At 38.3% G+C, this 24,811-nt stretch overlaps 1 protein-coding gene across 1 annotated transcript in view; it reads left to right on the plus strand.

The window, feature by feature from the left end:
* Positions 1-24,811, plus strand: part of UVRAG (UV radiation resistance associated) — a 325,077-nt gene that overhangs the window by 55,551 nt on the left and 244,715 nt on the right. The window contains exons 4-5 of the mRNA XM_040258823.1: positions 4,833-4,994; positions 8,725-8,799. Coding sequence (XP_040114757.1) covers positions 4,833-4,994; positions 8,725-8,799 — 237 coding nt within the window. The remainder of the gene's footprint in view (positions 1-4,832; positions 4,995-8,724; positions 8,800-24,811) is intronic.

Below are 24,811 nucleotides of genomic sequence, written 5' to 3' on the forward strand. Positions count from 1 at the left end.
TATCTGAGGTTATTGATATTTCTCCCTGCAATGGTGATTCTGGCTTGTGCTTCATCTAATTTGGCATTTTGCATGAGGTACTCTGCATATAAATTGAATAAGCAAGGTGACAGTATACAACCTTGACCTCCTTTCTCAATTTGGAACCAGTCCCTCAGTTTAAAACCACACAGACCAATTATTTTGTAGACTCTTTCAGTTTGTTTGATGTTTCTTCATGACTGGATCCAGGTTATGCATTTTTGGTGGGAAAACTATACCTGCGGTGCTCTTTTCTTTTCAGTGCTTTAAGAGGCACCTGTTGCTGGTTTGTCCCAATTTGTCACCTGATTAAGGGAATTCCTGTCATATTTCTCCACTGAGAAGATATAATTTTTCCATTTATAATTAATAAGTAATTTTTGAGGGAGAAACTTTGAGACTTTTTACATATCCTGCTTCTTACCAACTGTTTGCTTACCAGCTTTAGCATCCATTGGTGATTTTCTAATTTCCATCTTTCCTTTTATTATTTATTAGTTGGCAATTGAACTTTCTCTCCCATTTAATTAATTATTAATCTGTATCATTATGGACTCAAAGATTCTTATTTTATTCAGTGGGTTATAATCTATTACTATAATTTATTTTGATGCTTACATTATCCCGCATTTGGTTAATGAGAGCCCTGTAAATTGTTTCCTATGTCCTTTTGATATGTCCACATCATTGAGTACTTCCTGACATTCTGGCTTGAGATGTTCCAGACCCGTGTTGTACCCTTCTTGCCGTAGCTCTGGAATCAGTTTTCTCCCCAAGGAACCGTTGGTTCTCTTTTTTTGAGATTGCTAAATAGACAGCAAGATCTGAGCATGCTCACTGTTACTAGTGTGCTCATTACCTCTAGCCTTTCTTAAGGGACTGAGCTAGGAAATCACACTCACATGCACACACGCAATATATTTATTGCTCTGTCTTTTAAAAACCATGCATTTATACCAATAGCTCCAATTTCAGTCCAGCTGAACTCTCAATTCATTTGTCACTCCATTCTCTGACAGTGAAAAACCTGGCTTCCACTGACCTCCACATCTTTGCTCATGCTTCGAATTCACAAAAAGTGTCCTCAGAATTACTAATCCTTACCACTGTAAGAAGCAGACCTATACTTTGGAGTTCAGAGTCTATTTCCTTAAGTAAAAGTCATATACAGTGAAATGCACAAATTTTAACTATTTTGTTTGCTGAGTTTTGGTAAGTGCATACCCACGTTGTCAAGATATATATATTTCCTATCATTCCAGAAAGTTCTCTTGTGCCTAGAAACCCATCTCCCCACAAGAGGAAATCATTTGTCACCACAGATTTGTTTTACTTGTTTTAGAACTTCATATAAATGAAATCATCATAGAATATATATTTTTTCATACTGTTTTACATTCTTGCCTTGTCTTTTCAGCTGTACTTCTTTGCATTACTTTTTAAATCATTACTTTAGGGTTGCTGTATGTACTTTTAACTACTTCATGTGAACAGGAGAACCTTGCAGCAGAATCGTTCCAGTCATCTACCTTCTCTAATTTGTGCTGTTACGTTAGTATATATGAATCTATACATATGTTATAAAACTCTTTATACAGTTATAACTTTTACTTTAAACAGTCATATATGATATAAATAAAATAAGAAAAATTGATAGCCTTTTGTATTTACTCAATCTTTACCATTGCCAGTGCTTTTTATTCCTTCTTAGAGAGCCAAGTTTCTGGCTTGGTGTCATTTTTCTTCAGTGTAAAGAATTTTCTTGAGCATTTTTTGTAGTACAGGTCTGCCTACTTATTCCTAGACCTTAATGTTCATCTCCATATTTAAATGAAATTCTACCCCTATTTGGGCTTCCCTGGTAGCTCAGCTGGTAAAGAATCTGCCTGCAATGAAGGAGACCCCAGTTCAATTCCTGGGTTGGGAAGATTCCTGGAGAAGGGATAGGCTACCCACTCCAGTATTCTTGTGCTTCCCTGGTGGCTCAGACGATAAAGAAACCGCCTGCGATGCAGGAGACCTGGGTTCAGTCCCTGGGTTGGGAAGATCCCCTGGAGGAGGGCATGGCAACCCACTCCAGTATTCTTACCTGGAGAATCCCCACAGAGGAGCCTGACGGGCTGTAGTCCATGGGATCACAGAGTTGGACACATTGAGCGACTAAGCACACTACCCCTATTTAGCAGGGTTGCTAAAACAATTTTGGTGGGATAGAGACGGGGTGGGGGTCATATCAGAATGGAGTTCTAATGATCTTAGGTTGAAATTCATGGGTGCTAGGGACTCCGTATAAAACTGCACAGTGAGCTTATTGTGTTATCATCATGCTGTTTATTGACAATCTTTTGGTGTCCTCAGACATCCATTTTGGTTAAGTAAGCATTCATTCACTCACTCAGCAAATATTTATTGAGCACATACCAGGTAATTTTCAGACTTTGGGGATCTTGTGGTAAACAAATCGAGCAATGTTCCTATCAGAGCTTTTATTTTAGTACAGGGAAATCAGAAAATAAAAATATACAAGCAAAATACATACAAGTGAAAAAGATCAGACATAAACACCATGAAACTAGAAATCATGTTCCCTCTCCTGAAATGTCAGCAGTTAAGTTCACAAAAACACATGCATCAATATATCCCCTAAACCAAAAATACTGCTCTTGTCCCCTCCCCACTTTGGTCAGGAAAATGTCACAAAGCAAAGATTAGTTACCCTTATATGAGGGCTTTTTGATTTACTGATTTATATAATATGAAAATTGATAATTTAATGAGATTAATTAGAGTTATGTTCAGTAATGAGAGCCCTAACAGTTAAAGTAGGGGAAATAGCAAATCAAAACTACAGTGAGATATCATCTCTTGCCAGTCAGAATGACCATTATCAAAAAATCTACAAACAATAAATGCTGGAGGGGGTGTGGACAAAGGGAACCCTCTTGTATTGTTAGTGGGAAAGTAAATTGATACAACCACTATAGAGAACAGTATGGAGATTCCTTAAAAAAAAACTAGGAGTAAAACTACTATATGACCCAACAATCCCACTGCTGGTCATATACCCTGTGCTGTGTGCACTTAGTTGCTCAGTTGTCTCCAACTGTTTGCAACCCTGTGGACTGCAGCCCGCTAGGCTCCTCTGTTCATGGGGATTCTCCAGGCAAGAACACTGGAGTGGGTTGCCATGCCATCCTTCAGGGGATCTTCCCAACCCAGGGACTGAACCCAGGTCTCCTGCATTGCAGGTGGATTCCTTACCATCTGAGCCACCAGGGAAGCCCAAGAATACTGGAATGGGTAGCGTATCCATTCTCTAGGGTATATTCCCTACCCAGGAGTTGAACCAGGATCTCCTGCATTGCAGGTGGATTCTTTAAAATGACACATTACCCCAGTGTTCACTGCAGCACTATTTCGAGTAGCTAGGACATGGAAGCAACGTAGACGTCCATCACCAGATGAATGGATAAGGAAGTTGTGATACATCTATACAGTGGAATATTACTCAGTCACAAAAAGGAACACATCTGAGTTAATTCTAATGAGGTGGATGAACCTAGATCCTATTACACATAGTGAAATAAATCAGAAAAACAGATATCCTATATTAATGTGTATATATATAGAAAGATGGTACTGATGAACCTATTTGCAGGAGAGCAATGGAGACACAGGCATAGAAAATAGACTTGTGGACACAGTGGGGGAAAGAGGGAGGCATGAATTGGAAGAGTAACATTGAAACACTACCATATGTAAAATAGGAATTTGCTCTATGAGGCAGGGAGCCCAAACCCAGTGCTCAGTGATAACCAAAAGAGGGGTGAGTTGGTGTGGGAGGTGAGAGGGAGGTTCAGGAGGGAGGGGACATGTGCATACCTCCGGCTGATTGATGTTGATGTGTGTCAGAAACCGAACACAATATTGTAAAGCAATTATCCTTTTTTTAAAAAGTAGGGAAATAATTGAAAGTAAGTAATTGATACATTGTAGTTCATGTCTATTGATAATATTAAAGTCCCTTAATTTTTTCCCTTTTCAGAGAATGTTTCAACTATCTGAATGGAAAACAAACTTCTTTCGGAGCATAAAGTTGACCTTGTCTTTTTTAACCTTAAAACCTCTCAATGTCCCCATATCTTGTGCCCAGTAAACTACCTCTTCAGCATGAAGTCTCCTGCTGATCCCTCCAGCTTTGCATCCTGCCACTCTTGTGTTGTGTGTTCTAGCAGTTGCCTTAGTTACTTGACCACACTGTACTATTTCACACTCTGAGCCCTTACTTTGCTGGGGAATTCCCTATTTCAACCTGGTGAAATATTATTTGTCCTGTAAAAGCCAAGCTTCATCGCCTGCGTGCCCTCTTTCCCCCTGGAATAAAACTACTATATTAATCCCTCCTGTGCCACTTTGTAATCTTTTGAATATTGGACTTTTCATGAAACTGTGTAATTATTTAAAGAGATGTTCAAATCCAGCAATAAGTTGGAGGTATTTTGAGGGCATTGTTTATATGTTGTTTCTTAATGACTGTGTATTGTGTGGAATAAATAAATGAATTACCATAGGAAGCCATGTTAATTAGAGACTAGAATATATGCTCTTTCTAGTGACTATAATGAATAAGCAGAGAAATTGAAAAGAGTCAGTATCACTCTCTTCGTGTTAATTGGAATGTCTTCTTCACTTAAGTTTGCAAAGTAATATATTAGTTCTTTTGGTTAAAAAACAAAATGATATACAACCTAACTGAAATAACTGTAAACATTTAGGGTCTTCCTAAAGCAGGTTTTCATTTCTATTAACAGAATCCAACATGGCGGAGTCTTGATTTTGGAATAATTCCAGACCGTCTGGATACATCTGTGTCTTGTTTTGTGGTGAAGATATGGGGTGGAAAGGAGGACATCTACCAGCTGTTGATTGAATGGAAAGTCTGTTTGGACGGGCTGAAATACCTGGGTCAGCAGGTAATTTTTAGACTGTCAGTTTCAAGTAGTTGTCCTCTCCAAAGAAACCATCTGGCTTTTTTTGTTGAATTGTCAGATTCTATATTTCCTGTTAATAAAGAGAGACCTTTTATGATTGTTTACTTAATTACAGAAATTTGAGTCATTGAGAAGTTTAAAAAATAACTGAAAACATTTGTGAAGAACTGCTTTAAGCTGCTAATTTGAGAGGATTTTGAGTGGGGTGGGCAGTAGGGAAGTATATGCTTTCTTATAGAACTCTGCTTCTTCTGTCCTGCTAGATATTTCCCCTAGAATCTGAAAAATAAGTTGAAAATAAACACCTCTCTTATGACCAGTAGAGGAGGGTTTTTCCAAGAATAAGAGGAGCTACTATTTGTTGAACACAGGGATGACAAATGCCTGGCTTATCTACTGCTACCCATTCCCCATGACTGATGTAGCTGACTGAGCTATCTGAGCTCAGAAGTAGTTGTGCAGTCTTTTCTAACACAGTGCTCCAGAATGCACCTAGCAATATGCCAGAATTGCATATGAAATGAAACCTATTTGCCATTCCCAGACATAAGTAACTGCAATTAATGTTTTTGACAACCTTATGAAAGCTGATATTATTGCCCATAGTTTCCTGATGGGAAAATTGAGCCTCAGAGAGTTTAAGAAACTGATCAAGATCACACTGATAGGTGAGGCCTGGCTGACTTTAAAATTCTTTCTCTTTCTGCTGTACTACACTGCTGTGTACATGTAGTCCTTGGTAACTACCCATCCCTCATTGGAATAAATGCCATTTCTATTTTGTGATACCTGTGGGACTACTGATAAAGGCAATGCTAAAATGTTAGTTGTATCTGCAGACATCCTTCATATTTCTTAATATTTATTCAGTATATACCATCTGGTATGTTTCTCTTAGACAGTTCTCTCTATATATATTTTTCAGGTTAAAAAAAAAACAAAAAACTCTGCCCTTATTTTGCACACCATAGTTTATTTTGTGTTCTTGGATAGAGAGACCAGAACAATGCATGCAATAGATATTTTCCTTTACTAAATTCTAACCTGCTCCAAATTCTGTTTTATCTTTATATTTTTTTTCTTCTGTTTTAGGTCTGATCTTAATTAAAACTCATGAAGTAATGACTTTGGCTTAGGGTCATTCTTTCAGTCCCAAATGCTTGTTGCCTTTAGCCTGGCTAAAGGCACTGGGGCACATACTCTGTCTTCTTACATGCTCTAGTTGGCTCTTTGTGCATAGACCCTATGCACAATGATGCTAAGCACTTGTTTACACTTTGTATGGGGTGGTGCTTCTTAACATTAGAATTGCAGAGCTATAGGCTTGTGGCGAAATCTTGTTTTGGCCAGAGAAGATGGCCTTCATCATGTTTTTCAGATCCTACATTCCTTAGTTGGTTGTCTTCTTAAAATACCCAAATGTACTTAGGTCTAACTTACCCTACTTTCAGAGAGTTAGCATTCATGTGTCCTCTTACAAAGTTGGTATAGCAGAGAACAAAAGAAAGGGAAAACATTTTTCTAAGCCAATTAGACACTTAAAGTCACCTATGAAATAGATATAACAACATACTACTAAAAATCAGGTATAATAGAGTTACACATTTTTAGAGGAAAGTGACGCTAAGCTGTATTAGGTTAATAGCCAGAATCACTTTAGGTTTATTGATTGGTGATCTGCTTTCTGACAGGCATTGTTCTTTGTGCCAGTGATCCAGAGATGAATAAGATAAATCTGGTTCTTAGGACCTGGTAAACTGATGACAGATAATACCTGCAAAGAGAGCTACGGGAGTATGTTTAAGAGGTATTTAGACAAGTCTGCATAGGGTCAGGGAGTGAATGACTTTTGAATGAAATTTTTTTACAAGTTAGGGTTTTTTTAGGTAAAATTTACATACAATAAAATTTATCCTTTTATTGTATACATTTTAATGCATTTGACAAATGTATGAAGTAAGTAACCACCACTACAGTGAATAATGCTGCTGTGAATAATTAAATATAGATCTTTATGTTGACATAAGTTTTCATTTCTCTTGAATAAATGGAGTTTCTGGGTCTAATGGTAAGAGCTGTGTTAAATTTGTAAGAAACTGTGAAACTTTTTCCAAAGTAACTGTCATTCTGTGTCCCCATTAGCAATGTATGAAAGTTCCTTACTTTTGTAAGGACTTACTGTTGTCAGTCTTTTTAATTTTTACCATTCTGATGGTATCTCATCCTAATTTTGATTTCCCTAATGATGAAATGATGTTTTACATTAAGAAAATGTATATTTGTTCTCAGTCCTCCACCTTTTTCTTTTTGTGTGTGTGAAATGTTTGTTAAGATCAACCATTGTTAACATTTTGATGCATATGATTTTAATCTTTTTCCTCTCAAGGTATATATACGTATGAAATATTTTATGTTTGTAAAATTTTTGTGTTTCTGCTAATCTTGAAACTGATTTCATAGTGCTTTCTCCTTTTCTGTCATAAAATGGGACACTACTTATAGTTTTATTATAGCAGGTCCATCTTTTGGTATCGTTATATTCAGTTGAGTAAAGATATAGGGTAACAGGAAGTCTGTCATTAATTCTGCTTTAGTAACAGATATGGCAGGTAGGGAAGTCAGGTAGATGTTCACAGGACTTTGGCCTTTGTATCTCTAGCTAGAAAAAGAAAAGATGAAATGTTCTATTCTGATAGTCTTTGTGCTTTCCCCCACTTGAACCCTCACTTTAATTCCTCATTGTAAAAGCAATTAAAAAACATTTTAGCCGTAACTCTTTCTGATCAAGTAATCAAATTTGTTTGTAAAGACTTTATGCTGTTTTGAGCTTTTAAAAATTCTTACTTCTTCAATTTTGAAAGTTTTATTCCTCCATTTTTTAGATGAAGTTGAATTTCAAGTAACACTGACTGAAGCTCAAATCAGTTGTATTTGAAAGAGTAGTTGGCAGAAAATAATTAGTAGACTTTTAAAGGTTTTGGGGATTGGATATTATCTTTATTTAGACTGTCTTTTTGAAGATAAAAAATAGTGTTAACCTTTTATGTTTTTTCTAGAACTTCATTTTTATTTAAAGCATTGGCAGACTAATTGAACTGTTATTTTCTTTAAATTTTATTCATTTTTGACTGCATTGGGTCTTTGTTGCTGTGCATGGGCTTTTTCTAGCTGCAGCGGCAATTGGGGCTGCTCTTTATTACGTTATGGTGCTCGGCTTTCTTGTTGGGGTGGCTTTTCTTAGTGCAGAGCACGGACTCTAGGGTGAATGGGCTTACCTGCCCCAGGGCATATGGAATTTTTCCAGACCAGGAATTGAACCCATGTCCTCTGCACTGCAGATGCATTTTTAATCACTGGACCACCAGGGAAGTCCTGGATTGTGTTTTCTTTGATATTAAAGAATGTATAGTATGCCTCTTAATCCCCTGTGCTTAAGGAATTTGCTTTCTGTAACAACCTCAAGAAGTGTTTGTGGAAAATGTGTGTGAATGATGGTGCCTGTGATCGCATGTGATGCTCTTGTGAGAACTTTGACTAAAACAGGAAACTCTAAATTGATTACCTTGTCCTATGATATGCAGTTTGTTTTCTGCTGGCTTGTTAGACATAGCCAATTATTTTTCAACACTGAAGTAGGTCCTGTCATTTTCTAGTCACATTAAAACTTGATTGGAATGAGATGAACTAATAATGTATTTTCCTTCTCTCTTAGATTCATGCCCGCAACCAGAATGAAATAATTTTTGGGCTGAATGATGGCTATTATGGTGCTCCATTTGAACATAAGGTAAGAGGATTTGCATGATGCTGTGAGTTTTGTTAGTGCAGGTATGCATTGATACATCAGGCAAAAGCTCTGTGTAAATAGAATCATGTTTTAAGTGTAAGTTTGTTGTTTAGTGTGGCTTCGAGTGAAAACTCATTTTGTAACTGCACCCATACATCTTTTCTAAGTCCATATTATATTAATTTTCCTGAAAGAAAATCTCAACTGGCTGTTTTCTAACAATTCTTTAGGGGTTAAAGAAGAATGAATAGTGGCTTTTGATTAAATGTAATACAGTTTCACTAAATGTTTCTGATACCTTTTACAGCTTTGAATAAATTTAAGAATCCTGAGGCAAGTTGTATTGTAGTCAGTTACATTATAGTCTTTGCTGTCTCTGTGTCTAAAGGTGATTAGAGAAAGGAGAAGGAATTTATTTTTACTAAGTGCCTGCTCTCTGTGGTACCATGTCTGGTGATTCATGTTTTTTATCCTATTTAATTTTGGCCATAAACCATTGAAATGAGATTCTACATGATTTCCTTAGTGATCATGTTGTTTCCTAATTCTTGATGATCTGAAATGCTGTTGCTAGAATGCTGCATCCATTCATGACTATTTATTGAGGACGTGCTCTACATCGGCTACTGTGCTCTAAGTGCTCAGGGTACAGTGGTGAGCAGACAGGTTTCCCTGCTGTCATGGAGTGTATGGAGGAGACACACACTGTGAAGTAACCTGACAGGTAACTATATAAACGTAAATGGTGGCAAGTGCTATAAAAGCGTGTGATGGTCTTACCTACTCTAGTGGCTCAAGAAAGGTCTTCAGGACTTGACTTTAAAGGTTACAATCCTGAGGATGAATGGAGCTGAACAATGTGGAGAGAGTGAGGGCTGAATAGAGAGAGCATTCTGAGTAGAGCAGGATAATATTGGAAGGCCATGAAATGCTAGAGGAAGTGGTGAGTTTTAAGGGACTGAAGGAAGGTCTGCGTAATAAGGGAAAATGATACCAGATGTGGCTGGCAAGGTAGTCAGAGACCACATAACAGAACCTTTTAGAAGATTTCATCCTAAGAGCAGTGAGGTGTGTTGAAGGATTTTTACCATGGCAGACATATAATGGGATTTGTGTTTTAATAATTTCACCAGGGCTTCCCTGGTAGCTCAGACGGTAAAGCGTCTGCCTGCAGTGCGGGAGACCTGGGTTCAGTTCCTGGGTCGGGAAGATCCCCTGGAGGAGGAAATGGCAATCCACTCCAGCACTCTTGCCTGGAAAATCCCATGGACAGAGGAGCCTGATAGGCTACAGTCCATGGGGTCACAAAGAGTTGGACACGACTGAGCGACTTCACTTTCACTTTCAATTTCACTCTGGCTGCTATAAGGACTGATTTTAGAAGCAGCAAGAATGTATGTGGGAAGATAGTAAGAAGGATCTTACTCATAAGTGTATCAGGTAAGAGATTTGATACTTTAGAACAGGGTTATGGTAGAATAGCAGATAGATTTAGGAAAGTTTTAGGAGGCAAAATTGTTAGGACTTGGTTTGAATTTAGGGTAGAGGATAGAGGAAAAAAGAAGGTGTTAAGGATGCCTTTGGGTTTCTGGCTTAGATGAAGTACCAGATAGGTAAAAGTACCAGGCACTGAGAGAGCTAAGGAACTGGAGGAAGACCAGCTTTGTGGGAGGCAAATCGTGAGTTGAGATTTGATCATATAGACTTTGAGAATACCTCAAAATAGCCCTGTGTAGGTTTTAAAGGAGACATTTGGATTATATGAATCTGATTCAGAGGAGAGAAGCAAGATAGAGATATAAATAGTGAGATATAACAATGGCAAATAGTTACTGAAATCATGAGTTCAGATAAGATAGACCAAGGATAAGTAGTACTTAGTGAGGAAAAAGGGACTTAGTAATAGGCCTGAGGATCTCCCACTATTAAAGGCCAAATATGAGAGGAGATGTTGTAAAAGGTGGCAGAGAAGGAATAGTGAGAGATGGATGAGAAAAAGGGAGTGAAATCTCTTGTGGAATCTCAGGCTAAAGAAAGACAGGTTTTTGTCTTGGTTTGATTTTGAACCAAACCAAAGACAGTGATTGATGAAATCAGAGAAGTTTAAAGAGACAGTCTTTGCTAAAACAAACAAAAAGCAAGATAATAAACACATCAGAAACCTATGGAATAGAAGCACAAAGAAGTGGGCAGAAGCGTTTGATAACATTGGCTGAAAGATGAGCTTCTCTGGGCAAAGTGAACACTAAATGAGCATAAAAGCTGAGATAGGGCTCTCCCTGTTACAAAAGGAGGCTGAAAAAAGATACCTTAGGGACACCAGTCATCTGTAGGGATAATTTTAAAAGGGAAAATCTTAAAAGCTCATAGAGAGAAAGGAAATATTACCTATAAATTAGACTGACAGCAGACTTCTCATCAGCAACACTAGATTCAAGAAGAAATGTATCTTCAAAGTGCTGTTAACTGTTAACGTACAATTCTATTTCTGGTAAACACTCAGTAAAGAGTGAGGGTGAAAGAAAGACAATTTTAAGTACCTGAAGACTGAAGATTTACTGCTTCTAACTATACTGAAGGTGGTAGATAAAGAATTGACCCCAAAGGGAAGATGTGTGGGATATAAAAGCAAGTTATAGCAGAGTGTATAAAAGTGGTAAAACATTAGTGAATTTGGCTCACTACTGACAAACCAAACAGCACACAAAAACTAATTTATACCATAAATGTAAAACAGATCACCACTGTTGTTCAAAGCGGCCCAGAGCTAGTCTAGAACTGTCACCAGTCTGGTAACCCAAGTATAAAAAAGTGAATGTTTTTAAACTTTTATAGCCGTTTGACATTATTGTGCCTTTTTATTGTATTTTATTAAAGTATCAGCTCACAGTGGATTGAAGGAAAAGCAACTGACCCTTCTCCACAGAGACTGTGAGGACTCTGTTTGCTCTAGACAACAATGATAAGGGGAGGGAAGCTGTTGGAAGAGTAAGGCTTATTGATTTGTTCGGGAGGAGGCTAGAGATAGTAAACAAGTTTAAAATTTTTTATAATAGCTTGTGGTTAAGTGTGCATGGTAAAAATGTCAAGACACCTACTAAATACTAGAAACAATATAGATTTTTAATTGGCAGAGGGAAAAAAGGGAATATAAGGAGTAGCAAACTCTGTCAACTTGATAGGAGCCAGAAAAGGAAAACAAAAAAGAAAACAAATAGGAAACAGAAGCATGTGGTATAAGTGACAGGAATAAGTCCAAATACGTTGTAATCACAGCCACTGAATATGGATAGAATATCTGTGGCTGAAATATTTCATGAAGGATTAAAATATTCTAAGGCAGCAAGGCTTTAAGGATGTATGTTGTATATGGAAGATAAAAGGTTACTTGTGAAGCTATCACAAGGAAGCATGTTTTAAAGCAGCTTTTAAAATAGTGACTAAAGTTTTTGTTGACCAGTTCTTCAGCATTCCTGGTTGTTTACATTATCTGTAACCAGAAACACATCTGATGATTATGTTGCTGTTAATTTCTTCCTCTGTCCATGTTAAAGTATCTTCAGCCACCATGGTCTAAAGTTTAGTTCAGTTCAGTCGCTCAATCATGTCTGACTCTATGCGACCCCATGAACCATAGCACGCCAGGCCTTCCTGTCCATCACCAACTCCCGGAGTCCACCCGAACCCATGTCCGTTGTGTCGGTGATGCCATCCAACCATCTCATCCTCTGTCATCCCCTTCTCCTCCTGCCCTCAATCTTTCCTAGCATCAGGGTCTTTTGGCATCAGGTGGCCAAAGTATTGGAGTTTCAGCTTCAACATCAGTCCCTCTGATGAACACCCAGGACTGATCTCCTTTAGAATGGACTGGTTGGATCTCCTTGAAGTCCAAGGGACTCTCAAGAGTCTTCTCCAACACCACAGTTCAAAAGCATCAATTCTTCTGTGCTCAGCTTTCTTTATAGTCCAACTCTCACATCCATACATGACTACTGGAAAAACCATAGCCTTGACTAGATGGACTTTTGTTGGCAAAGTAATGTCTCTGCTTTTCAATATGCTGTCTAGGTTGGTCATAACTTTCCTTCCAAGGAGTAAGCGTCTTTTAATTTCATGGCTGCAGTCACCATCTGCAGTGATTTTGGAGCCCCCCAAAATAAAGTCTGACACTGTCTCCACTGTTTCCCCATCTATTTCCCATGAAGTGATGGGACCAGATGCCATGATCTTCGTTTTCTGAATGTTGAGCTTTAAGCCAACTTTTTCACTCTGCTTTCACTTTGATCAAGAGGCTCTTTAGTTCCTCTTCACTTTCTGCCATAAGGGTGGTGTCATCTGCATATCTGAGGTGATTGATATTTCTCCCGGCAATCTTGATTCCAGCTTGTGTTTCTTCCAGCCCAGCATTTCTCACGATGTACTCTGCATATAAGTTAAATAAGCAGGGTGACAATATATAGCCTTGACGCACTCCTTTTCCTATTTGGAACCAGTCTGTTGTTCCATGTCCACTTCTAACTGTTGCTTCCTGACCTGTATACGGGTTTCTCAAGAGGCAGGTCAGGTGGTCTGGTATTCCCATCTCTTTCAGAATTTTCCACAGTTTATTGTGATCCACACCGTCAAAAGCTTTGGCATAGTCAATAAAGCAGAAACAGATGTTTTTCTAGAACTCTCTTGCTTTTTCGATAATCCAGCAGATGTTGGCAATTTGATCTCTGGTTTCTCTGCCTTTTCTAAAACCAGCTTGAACATCAGGAAGTTCACGGTTCATGTATTCCTGAAGCCTGGCTTAGAGAATTTTGAGCATTACTTTACTACAGTGTGAGATGAGTGCAATTGTACGGTAGTTTGACCATCTTTGGCATTGCCTTTCTTTGGGATTGGAATGAAAACTGACCTTTTCTAGTCCTGTGGCCACTGCTGAGTTTTCCAAATTTGCTGACATACTGAGTGCAGCACTTTCACAGCATCATCTTTTAGAATTTGAAATAGCTCAACTGGAATTCCATAGCCTCCACTAGTTTTGTTCGTAGTGATGCCTCCTGAGGCCCACCTGACTTCACATTCCAGGATGTCCAGCTCTAGGTGAATCTGTGGTCTAAACTTTGCAACCATGGTCTAAAAGTTGAAGCTTATTTGCTCAAAACTTTTGCCTTTGTTTATCTGCTTCTCAAAAAGTATTTACTCATTTCTGTTCAGTTGTTAGGAATCTAGTAAATGTCTCAGCTTTTTACTGTGTTGGATGAGTATTCATTCTCACTTCCAGGGATGTGTTTGGAAACTATTTAATATATTTGAAAATCCTTGACTAAAATATATACTGTGGGTCTGAATCCTTCATTCAGTAACTTCTGCTGGCATTATTAGGAAGTGACACCTTGTTAATTTTGTGTAGTAAAGTTCCATTTATTTGGCATACAGATTAAACTCTTACATATTGAACAGCAATGCAGACAAAAAATAATTGAATAAATGATAATAAAAATCTATTTTTAGTTGTAAACTTGATTCATGATTTTTTTCTGTCAGTACATATCAAGTACCTAGTATATGCACATTGTTAAACTAAGTACTCTGGGATGCGGAAATGTCAGCTGCAGACTCACCAACATTTATTCTTTTACCTGAGATAAAGTAGCATTTTTTTCCAGAAGAGCTGCAATTTACAAATAGTTTTTTTTTTTTTTTTGAAAAATTATTTTTGATGTCAGTTGTTTGGATCTTAACACAGTGAGTTATAGCAGAACTGTAACTGATTCGAAGAGAACCTTAGGAAGGAGTTGGTGAATCAGGCTAGGTGACTGAGAGAGATGTTTCCCAGGTGGATTTTGCTACTAGGAGGGCAGTTGGAGGAGCATGGGGAATAGAGGCTCCTCCAATAGAGAGGCTGTTGGGCCAGCTCTTGATCCAGTAAGCTGGAAACTTTTCAGATCCCTGTGCAGGAGTTTTACCTTTAATACAGATATGTGAAGTTATCATTATCTGAATTTCTTTTTGGCACCAACTTTTCTTTTTGGAAGAATGCTGACAGCTGCTTGGGTGAATGGACACTCCTAGTGGTTAAGAATATGGGTGTTGGAGTCAGATTGATGTGAGCTGAATTCCAGGCACCACTTCTGCTTACTTATGAGAGAGATTTGGGGCAAACTGAGTCATCTCTGAGTTTGTTTTTTTTTTTCTGTAAGTGGAGATAACAGTTTCTTCCTCATCATAAATTATTTTGAATATTAAAGGTGATAATGCATATTATAAGCCTGGCACATGAGGAAAGTTCAGTATGGATACCACTACTCAGAGGTCTCTAAACCATATGAAAAGAGGGATTACTCTCTAATACTTACCACTCTGTCAGCAGTTGTGTCTCCTGAACAGTGCCTGGCATGTAGGAGGGGCTCACTTTGTTAACAAATGTAGGTAAATGCTTGCTGTATTTAGAACTGTCATAGCAATAATTGAGATGAAAAATCTCAAAGGGATAGTAGTTTTCTCTCTTACCCTACCTTATCCCTAGCCTCAACTTTTGGAGTTTTATTTTTATATAACTTATATTGTCATAATAACTATTATGTTATTGATAAAGTATAAAAAGCTTTAAATTGTTAAGAATTCTTGTTCTCAGACAAAAAACTGTAGTGGCAATGTCTTCAGAGTCCAGTAGATGGCAATGCATTCTCATTTTAATGGAAAAAAAAAATTTGAAGCCGGAGTAGAATTGTGCAAACTCCAGGAGATAGTGAAGGACAGGGAAGCCTGGCTTGCTGCATTCCGTGGGGTCATAAGGAATCCGACACGACTGAGTGACTGAATAACAAGGATCCAAATAAAAAGGATCAGATCTTTTTGGAGTAAAACGCTCAGGAGATTGAAAAAACAGTTTGGTGTAATTTCACAAATGCAACCACATGAATTGATCATCTCAAGTACATAGTCCAACTGAGATTGAAGATTTAGGGACAACAGCAAGTTTCAGAGCCTGTACAAATGGGAATTCCTTATTTTATATTGGTCAAGGCATGATACTTTTGCTAAGTAGAAAACCTGATTTCTAATCCCAGTTTTGTTCTGCTGCTGTGTATCCTGGAGCAGATCAGTTAACCTCTCTTAGTTTTAGGTTCCTCATTTCAAACTAAAAAAATTCTTATCAGCTGATTAATGCTGGAGGGAATATTAGACTTATTTAACTCAGCGCCCTTTTCTCATAGATAAAGAAACTGAGGCTTAGAGAGCCTGTTGAACTTGACATGGAGAGTAGTTTCATGCTTTAGGTGGTAACTTAGACATAGCTATAATAATATCAAATGTAATATAGAAAATCATCACATAGTTTTATAGCTCTGTAGATTATTTTACACTGTTTGCAGGGAAGGCAGAGCGACTACTATTGGAAGTTTTAGTAGTAGTAGCAGCTGCAGGCATCTAGCAGCTAACAGTAAGTATTTGGGGAATAAATGAATGATCAGGAAATCAGGATGAGTTAGTGGCAGAACCAGGATCAGAACATAGATGTGTCTTTCTGGATATGCTCTTCATTATACCATGTCACCTGTGTAAAAGTGATGAATAGATGATTTTCTTCTTTTAAGTGCATTTTGAGGTTTCTTCCATCCTTTTATTTGTGTGATTAAATGCTGTTAAAGTTACTGTCTTTAACTTATAACAACTCAGGTGGGCAAAGTATTAGTATTTTTGTTTTCAAACTGAAGATGCTGAAACTTTGAAAAGAGATTTTTGTCTAGTTAACTTTATAGAACTGAGAAATTAAAAAGATGGCTGTTTCCTCTTGCTGGTCAAATTCATGGATGCTAACTTGTTTCCAAAGCACGTCCCACATGGTACTCAAGCGGAACATTCAGAAGTGGGGATTAAGTGTGTCAAGTACTGCCTGTATTTTAACAACAGAGAAAGGGATATGGTATAATTTCTACCCAGATCTCTCAGTACGTCATCAAGTGAAGGTTGGAGGATCACAAAAAATAGCTCATTCTTATACATATTTTATTCAGTTTTCCTTGAAGAGCTCTGTCCCCATTCTGCCCCCTCAAGCAGATTATGAAATACAAGAAACAGACCAGACAGATCTTAAGGGGCTGTTTCTAATTAATAACTGCTAGCTTTGTTAATAAAACCTCTAGGTATCTGAGCTCAGTTTAAGTCCAGGGTAAAATCTTGTTTCTGAATTATTTGAGCTGGTGTGGTATCCTAAAAACAGTATTACTCAGGTGAATATGAACTTCTGAAAATTATCATTGCTAGTTTTTGTTTACTGAGTACCTACTGTATGTCAGACACTATACTATCTACTTTTCATATTTTATTTAATCTGTATAACAGCTCCATGAGGTATTTATCATCATTCCATAGATACAGTATCCTAGAAGGAAACGTTCAACTACTAATCCAGGATTACTTTAGTTCAGTTGCTCAGTTGTGTCCGACTCTTTGCAATCCCATGGACCGCAGCACGCCAGGCCTCTGTCCATCACCAACTCCTGGAGTTTACCCAAACTCATGTCCATTAAGTCGGTGATGCCATCCAACCATCTCATCCTCTGTCGTCCCCTTCTCCTCCTGCCTTCAATCTTTCCCAGCATCAGGGTCTTTTCCAGTGAGTCATTTCTTTGCATCAGGTGGCCAAAGTATTGGAGTTTCAGTTTCAGCATCAGTCCTTCCAATGAACACCCAGGACTGATCTTTAGGATGGGCTGGTTGTATCTCCTTGCAGTCCAAGGGACTCTCAAGAATCTTCTCCAACACCACAGTTCAAAAGCATCAGTTCTTCAGCGCTCAGCTTTCTTTATAGTCCAACTCTCACATCCTTATATGACTACTGGAAAAACCATAGCCTTGACTTAGTAAGTAGCAGAACAATGATTGAAACCAGGTCTGATTTATTCACAAGCCTCTTGACAACTATGCTATGTGGTATCTCTAGATTTCTTCCTACTTCACAGAGCATGTCAAAATACCACATCACTTTCTTTACATTTACCTAGAGATATCTACTATGTGCATTGTTTGGATCAAATGAGGGTACATACATAAATGCTCTGAATGGTATAAAGTATATTATTGTACAGACTTTGGGTATGTATCGTTGTAGAGTGGGCATGCAATGCCCAAGAGGCCATCAACCCACCAAAGTCCACAAAATTTCCATATGTTAGTCTGTTTGGCTTTCCTCTGAGTGTCTCTCCTTACCCCCGCCCCCTCTTCTTTTGGATCAGATTAGCTTCTGACAGATGTTTGGAAAATCATCTCATCCTGTAATTCATATTTATAAATCCTGCTGCTGCAGTGTGGTCCCCATTCTCTCTCTTCATTGAAGCCAGAGAATAATCTGGGAAAATGCCACGTTTCCTGTTAGGAATTTGGAGGATCTTGTCTCCTTAGCACAATTTTTGAGCTTTTCAGAATTTTAATAGTGGAATATTCAAAGCCAAGCACGGCTCTTCATATAGATGTTTTAGTTTCTTAGAAAGTAAACAGAAACAGAGCTCCAGACTCATCCTCACTAGGGGGTTCAGAGAGTTGAAAACTTTGTTTAAATTTTGTAAACTCATCTTTATTATTCTTTCTTAGATTTGTAGTGAGGGCATTCTTGACTTTTTTTTTTTTAACTTTTCCCTCTGGGAGTCAGTTTCCATTTAAATTGTTTCTCTAGAAAGCTGGGAACGCTTTCTTACTTTTTCCCCTAGTTAGCATGATATCACTGTTGCCTTCTCTTCCCTCTCAATTCTCTCTCCTCACAATTATAGTAACTGTTTGTATGTCCTTCCTCCTGTTAGAGTGTAATCTTCTTTAGGGCTGAGGTTGTCTCTTACTGATTCTTTTAGTCCTAGGATTTAGTGTAGACTTTGCTTAGAAGATGTTTTTCTTGAGTGAATGAGGTCCACTAGGATCACATGGGTCCTGTCTCTGTTCTGTAGTACACTTTTCTCTTAAAGGATGGCTGCTTCAGCAGGGTCACTGTCAACCCTCATTTTACCGAGTTGTATTGGTGACATTTAATCTATTTCATATTTGGAGTGTATGACTATGATTGTGATCATTTTTTGAGGGTAGTTTTAAAAAGTGAAGTGTGAACCTTCACACTTGTGAAGAAGAACCTCTTCATCCCTATTGACTTGAATTAAGAAAAAAAAAATTTAGTTTCAGGATCTGTATACCTTTGCTTAATAGCATTATTCTTATTTTCATTGCTTCTGTTTTGAAGGAGAAGAAAACATATGCTGTTTCAAACCTCAGACCAGATCTGGGGGAATCTGCATATTCAGCTGAGGTTCAGTGTCAGGAAGCAGTCTCACTTTCCCTCCTTAGCAGCTCAGCATCTGGGCTTCATCAGAGCTCAGTGGCAGTGAGTGTCTGAGCTTTGAAGGTGCTTGACAGAGATACATGCACATTTTTCTCAGTTTAAACCTTAGTGACACTTAAAAGTGTGTTAGTATCCAAACTGACATACACACATAGGAACACAGGCTTTCTTTTGATTCTTCAGGTAGCCATTTTAGGAGGAGTTGTACAAATTGTTGTTGTTCAGTCACTCAGCCGTGTCCAACTCTTTGCGACCCCATGGACTGCAGCACACCAGGCTTCCCTGTCCTTGTACGAATAAACACTAAATTTTGAAAAAGTATGCTCACTATATCTGAAAATGTGCTCAAGTAGTAGAATGAGCCACAGGTTGTGTTTTTTTTTTTTTTTTTTCAATGGTCCATTATGATTCCTTATTCTCCCTAAGTAAACAAAAGAGGGACTATTTGCAGAGCTCGCTTAACAGTTTTAAGCATAATGTATATAGCCTACTGGGGCTTCCCTGGTGGTGCATTGGTAAAGAATCCGCCTGCCAACGCAGAAGGCATGGCTTTGATCCCTGGGTCAGGAAACTCCCCTAGAGTGGGAAATGACAACCCACTCCAGTATGCTTGCATGGAGAATCCCATGGACAGAGGAGCCTGGTGGGCTGCAGTCCATGGGGTCACAAAGAGTCAGACACAACTGAGTGACTGAACACACACACACATACACCCATATATAGTCTACTATCAGTCCCATGGGGCAGGCTTTTGCTGGGGCCTTTAAGGTATTGTCCGCAGGCTTCCACTCAGACCTTTGTCTTCTCATCAACACAGTGTGTCTGGGTGATTCAGATCTCTCCCAAGTCTGCTTCTCCAGTCAGTACTTCCACATATCTAGACTTGAGTCAGATTGCTTGAGTGTTTCAGAGACTCATTGTTGTTCAATAGCTAAGTCACATGTGATTCTTTGTGAGCCCATGGACTGTAGCACACCAGGCCGCCAGGCTTCCCTGTCCTTCAGTGTCTCCCGGAGTTTGCTCAGACTCAGGTCTGTTGAGTCGGTGATGCCGCCCAGCCATGTGAGAGACACTTCCTCCCCACAGCTCCTACACTGAGCTCAGTCTCCCCACCCTTAAATTGTATTCCCTGGTTCAGCGTGTGGTACTGTTGTCCGTGCATTTTCTCAAGTCAGAGCAGGGAGTCATCCTAAACGCTCCCTTCTTTTTCTGAGTTACTTTTTTGAATCACTACTTGAGATACCTGCTAAACATCTGTTTCTTTCCTGGTTCTTGACATTGGAGCCAGATTTATCTTTCTAAAATGTTCATCATGTCCCTCTTATTCAGGTCATTTCAGAGTAATTAATGGAAGCACTTCACCCATAACAGTTTCTTAAAAAGCTAAAATTTATCCATTTCAGGTTTAGAGCTTAGACCTCATTTCCATAGAATGGTTTCTGTGACATACCCCTAAGTTTAGTTTGGACACCCCTCTATGTACTCTCATAGAACCTTGCTTTTCATTTTTGTTGCCGTGGTCCTTAACTAGTTATATTCTGATTACCCATTTGCTCAACTCTCTTTCTTACTAGACTGTGCACTGTGTAGGAGCAGGGACAGTGTCTATAAATGAATTATCCCTAGTGCTTAGCACGGTGCTGGGCGTGTAGTAATAATTCAGTAAATATTTGTTGAATGAGTGAATGAATGTTGTAGTAGCAGATCATTTAAAACTCACTGGGATATATTGCTTCATTGTCATCAGTTGTATAGCATGTTGTTCAAAATTCTCGTTCATCTGTGTTTAAATAGTTTCTGACCACTTCTTCATAGACATCTTCCGTTTGCAAAATATTATATTTTCAATGGATCTCTTTCATTTTCTCTCCAGGTTTGCTCTTCCTTCCAGGTTTTTTTTTTTTTTTTTTTTGCATTTTTATTAACTATTTTTTCCATTTATGAGGTCTCAAATTTTGCAGTTAGCCTTGATTGATTTCTTTTATCCATTCAATTCATTCAGCTCCTGGACTCTTTTGAGTCCTTCTTTGAAATCACTCATTTTTGGCTGCTTTTCCATATCCATTGCTCAGCTTGGCACCTTCATAAGGCAGGATTACTGCAGTAGTTTCCTGGCTAGCCTGTGGCTCTGGTCTCTTTGTATCCACTTTGTCTGATTCACCACTGCCTGATTAATCTTATTCCTAAAGCATACTTTCATTTTTTTTTTTTTATTCCTTTGCTTTAAAGGTTGTATGGAGTTACTTCTGGTCTGCTAGATGTGGCCAAATCTCTGACCTAATTTCCTTTTCTCCATCAGCCTACGTTCAGTCAGTGGTATAGTACTTTTGGGTATATCTCTGCTTTTATCTTTACTTCTTTTCTCTGTCTGTCTCCTTTATTTGTCAGAATTTGAGTTCTCATGCCCTCTAGTCCATGTGGATTTCTAAAATAGCCTCCTAACGGGTGTTTGGGATTTCTGCTTCCTCTAGTTTGCCGTGCGTGTCATTACCAGAGTGACCTTCCTTACATGCGGCTTTGATCATTGTCCTACACTGTCGGAAACTGTTCATGAGTTCTTTATGAAGGTTGTCTCACTTTTTAGTATGACATTCAAGGCTTTCTGTGTCTGGGCCTCTCAACCTTGTCACATAGCTGTATCTCCCACTATTTTCCCCTCTGGTGTTCCAAGTAATTTTGACATCATTGGAGCTGAACAAATTGGACCACTGTTTAATTTTCTCTGAATACAGCTTATGTTTTCCCACTGCCATGCTTCAGCTAAAGGTGTTCAGTCTGTGTGGGACTTTCCTTCACTGCCATTCAGCTTTCTGTACTTGTTAATCTATCCCAAGTATTGCTACCCCTGCAGCCTTTGATGTTTCTGCTTCTACTAGGTGGAATCTTTACCATATTGGAACTCCTATAGCTTTTCTTTTTAACCTTCCTTACAAGCAGTTTTACTTCACTTGGAACCTTAAGCTGGGTTATATACTTTATTAGGTTGTATACTTTTATAAGGATGATAGAAATTGCCTGGCGTCTTGTATGTATTATATATTCAGTAAACACTGAAATGAATATGTAGATGTGTAGATTGTCGTTTGCTTCTTCATAAACAGTCATCCTGTCCACAGGATTATTTTAGGAGAACTTTTACAGTTTTAATAAAGGATTGTCTTTGATTGTTTTAGTAACTGACAACTCTCAAAACGTACAGTAACACATTTTAAAAGTTGACTTATTCAGTGACCTAGTACGTGGATAAGCAAATTACAGTCCCCACATGTTTTTATGTGGCCTGTGAGCCAAGAATGGTTTTTGCATTTGTAAAGAATTTGAAGGCGAAAACAAAGGAAAGTATGCAATGGAGATGATGTGGCTTGCAAAGCCTTAAATATTTACAATCTGGCCAAGACTGAGAAAGTTTGTAGATCACTGATCTAGAAACACACCTGATCATCTGCCTGGAATTACTTTTGGACTTTGGGTATGTGAAATTATCTGTTTCCTTGAGCAGTTTAATAGGCACTCACCCAGACTGGTGCCTATCCTGTTTGTTTCTTCAAAAAAGAATTGTTAGGCCTGGCTTCAGGAGAATTTTGAGTGACATGTAAATCTCCTTGGGGCTCTTTGGCACTTGGCATTATCTCACACAGATAACCAGATACAAATGAGCCATTTCTTTCCATTATGATCCTTCATCAGAGGTCTGTCAGGATTGCACATCTGGTGACGTTAGATGTCATTCAGAGCAAGGTTCTTAGCATATTTCAAGAATGTTAATTGCTGAGTTGTGGCTGAAGCAGAAGGGTTTAATAATGTCCTTGAGTTGCCTTAAATATACATGGACCCAGAATTTGAGAACTGGAAAAGGTCTTAGAGATCAAGTAAAGCATGGTCATTAAGAACACAAGCTGTGGAGCCAGACTGCATGGCTCTTCCACTTAATCCTCCCTGTGTCTCAGTTTCCTTACCTTTAAAGTGGGGATAAGAATAGTACCTGTTTCACAGGGTCTCGTGAGTATTATGTATGTTTACCTTTAATGTTAATATCAAAACATTCATTTAACATGAAAAACAACACTGCCTGGAATACTGTGAATGCTCACACATGTTACTTTTGTGTTTGGCTATTATTGTTTATTGTTTATATTAGTAGTAGTCTCATCTCATTTTATTGTTAAAGAAACTAAGACCTAGAGGATTTAAATGGTTTTCTTCACTTCCATGACAGGCAGAGTGGATTAAGACCTAGAGTTCTTGCTATAATGTGTTGCTTTTAGTTGTATGTGAGTGTGGATAAGTTTTTAGTAGAAAAGATGTTTGGCAGCTTTTTGCATAAAATAAAAACAGCTAAGTGGAGTGTCACCAATCATTTCTCCTGAGAATCTTAAGTTTATTTCTGGTGTCTTTTTGTAGCTTATTTATAGGATTATCTCCTGTCTCTGTCTTTTCTCTTCAGCTGCCCTCATGATATGTAGATTATTTCGTAGCCAGCTCCCTCTCCTTTTAATTGGGTTGAAATTTATATAACATGAATTTATGCTTTTTTGTTGTTGTTGTTGTTTTTTGGCCTCATTGCACAGCTTGTGGAATCTTAGTTTCCCCACCAGGGATCAAACCCAGGCCCCAGCAGTGAAAGCACTGAGTCATAACCACTGGACCACCAGCAAATTCCCTAAGCATTTTGAAGTGTGTGATTCAGTGGCATTGGGAACATTCACAATGTTGTGCAAACACTATCTCCATCAAGTTGCATAATATTTTTCTCACAGCAAAAGAAAATACCATTAAGCGTTCAGTCTCCATTTGGTGTTCCTCAGCCCCCAGCAACTACCAGCTTGCTTTTCTCTCTGCTGCTGCTAAGTCGCGTCAGTCGTGTCCGACTCTGTGCGACCCCATAGATGACAGCCCACCAGGCTCCACCGTCCCTGGGATTCTCCAGGCAAGAACACTGGAGTGGGGTGCCATTGCTTTTCTCTCTGTGGTTTCACTTACTCTGAGTATTGAATATGAATGGAATCATACAATGCGTAACCTTTTATGTCTGGCTGCTTAGTGGTTTTGAGGTGCATCCAAATGCAGCATGTGTCAGTGCTTCTCTTTTTGGCTGAGTGATGTCCCATTGTATGAACATACCATATTTAGTTCATCTGTTCATCCACTGATGGATGTTTGAATTGTTTCTACCTTTTGGCTGTTGTGAATAGTGCTGGTGTGTACAAGAATTTGTTTTCAGTTCTTTTGGTTTTATACCTTGGAGTGGAATTGCTAGATGATATAGTAATTCTATGCTTCACTTTTTGAGGAATTGCCAAACTTTTTTCCACAGCTGCTGACCACTTTATGTTCCCAACAGCAGTATACTAGGGTTGCCAATTTCTCCATATCTTTACCAACATTATTTTTTGTTTTTTTTTTTTCCAAATTTTAAATTTTGTTTATTTATTTATTTTTTTTACAAAATATTAAGTGGAATCTCATTGTGATTTTGGATTACATTTCCCTAATGACTAGTGATACTGGGCTTCTTTTCACGTGCTTGTTGACTGTTTGTATATCTTTTCTGGAAAAGTGTCTCTTTGAGTCCTTTGCCCAGTTTATACTTGGGTTGTCTTTTTGTTGTTGGGTTGTCAGACTTCTTTATGTATTCTGGATATTAGCCCTTTATCAGATACATGATTTGAAAGTATTTTCTCCCTTTTTTTGGATTTT

Source organism: Oryx dammah, unplaced genomic scaffold (genome assembly GCF_014754425.2).
Source record: "Oryx dammah isolate SB20612 unplaced genomic scaffold, SCBI_Odam_1.1 HiC_scaffold_17, whole genome shotgun sequence".
Classification (NCBI taxonomy): Eukaryota; Metazoa; Chordata; class Mammalia; order Artiodactyla; family Bovidae; genus Oryx; species Oryx dammah.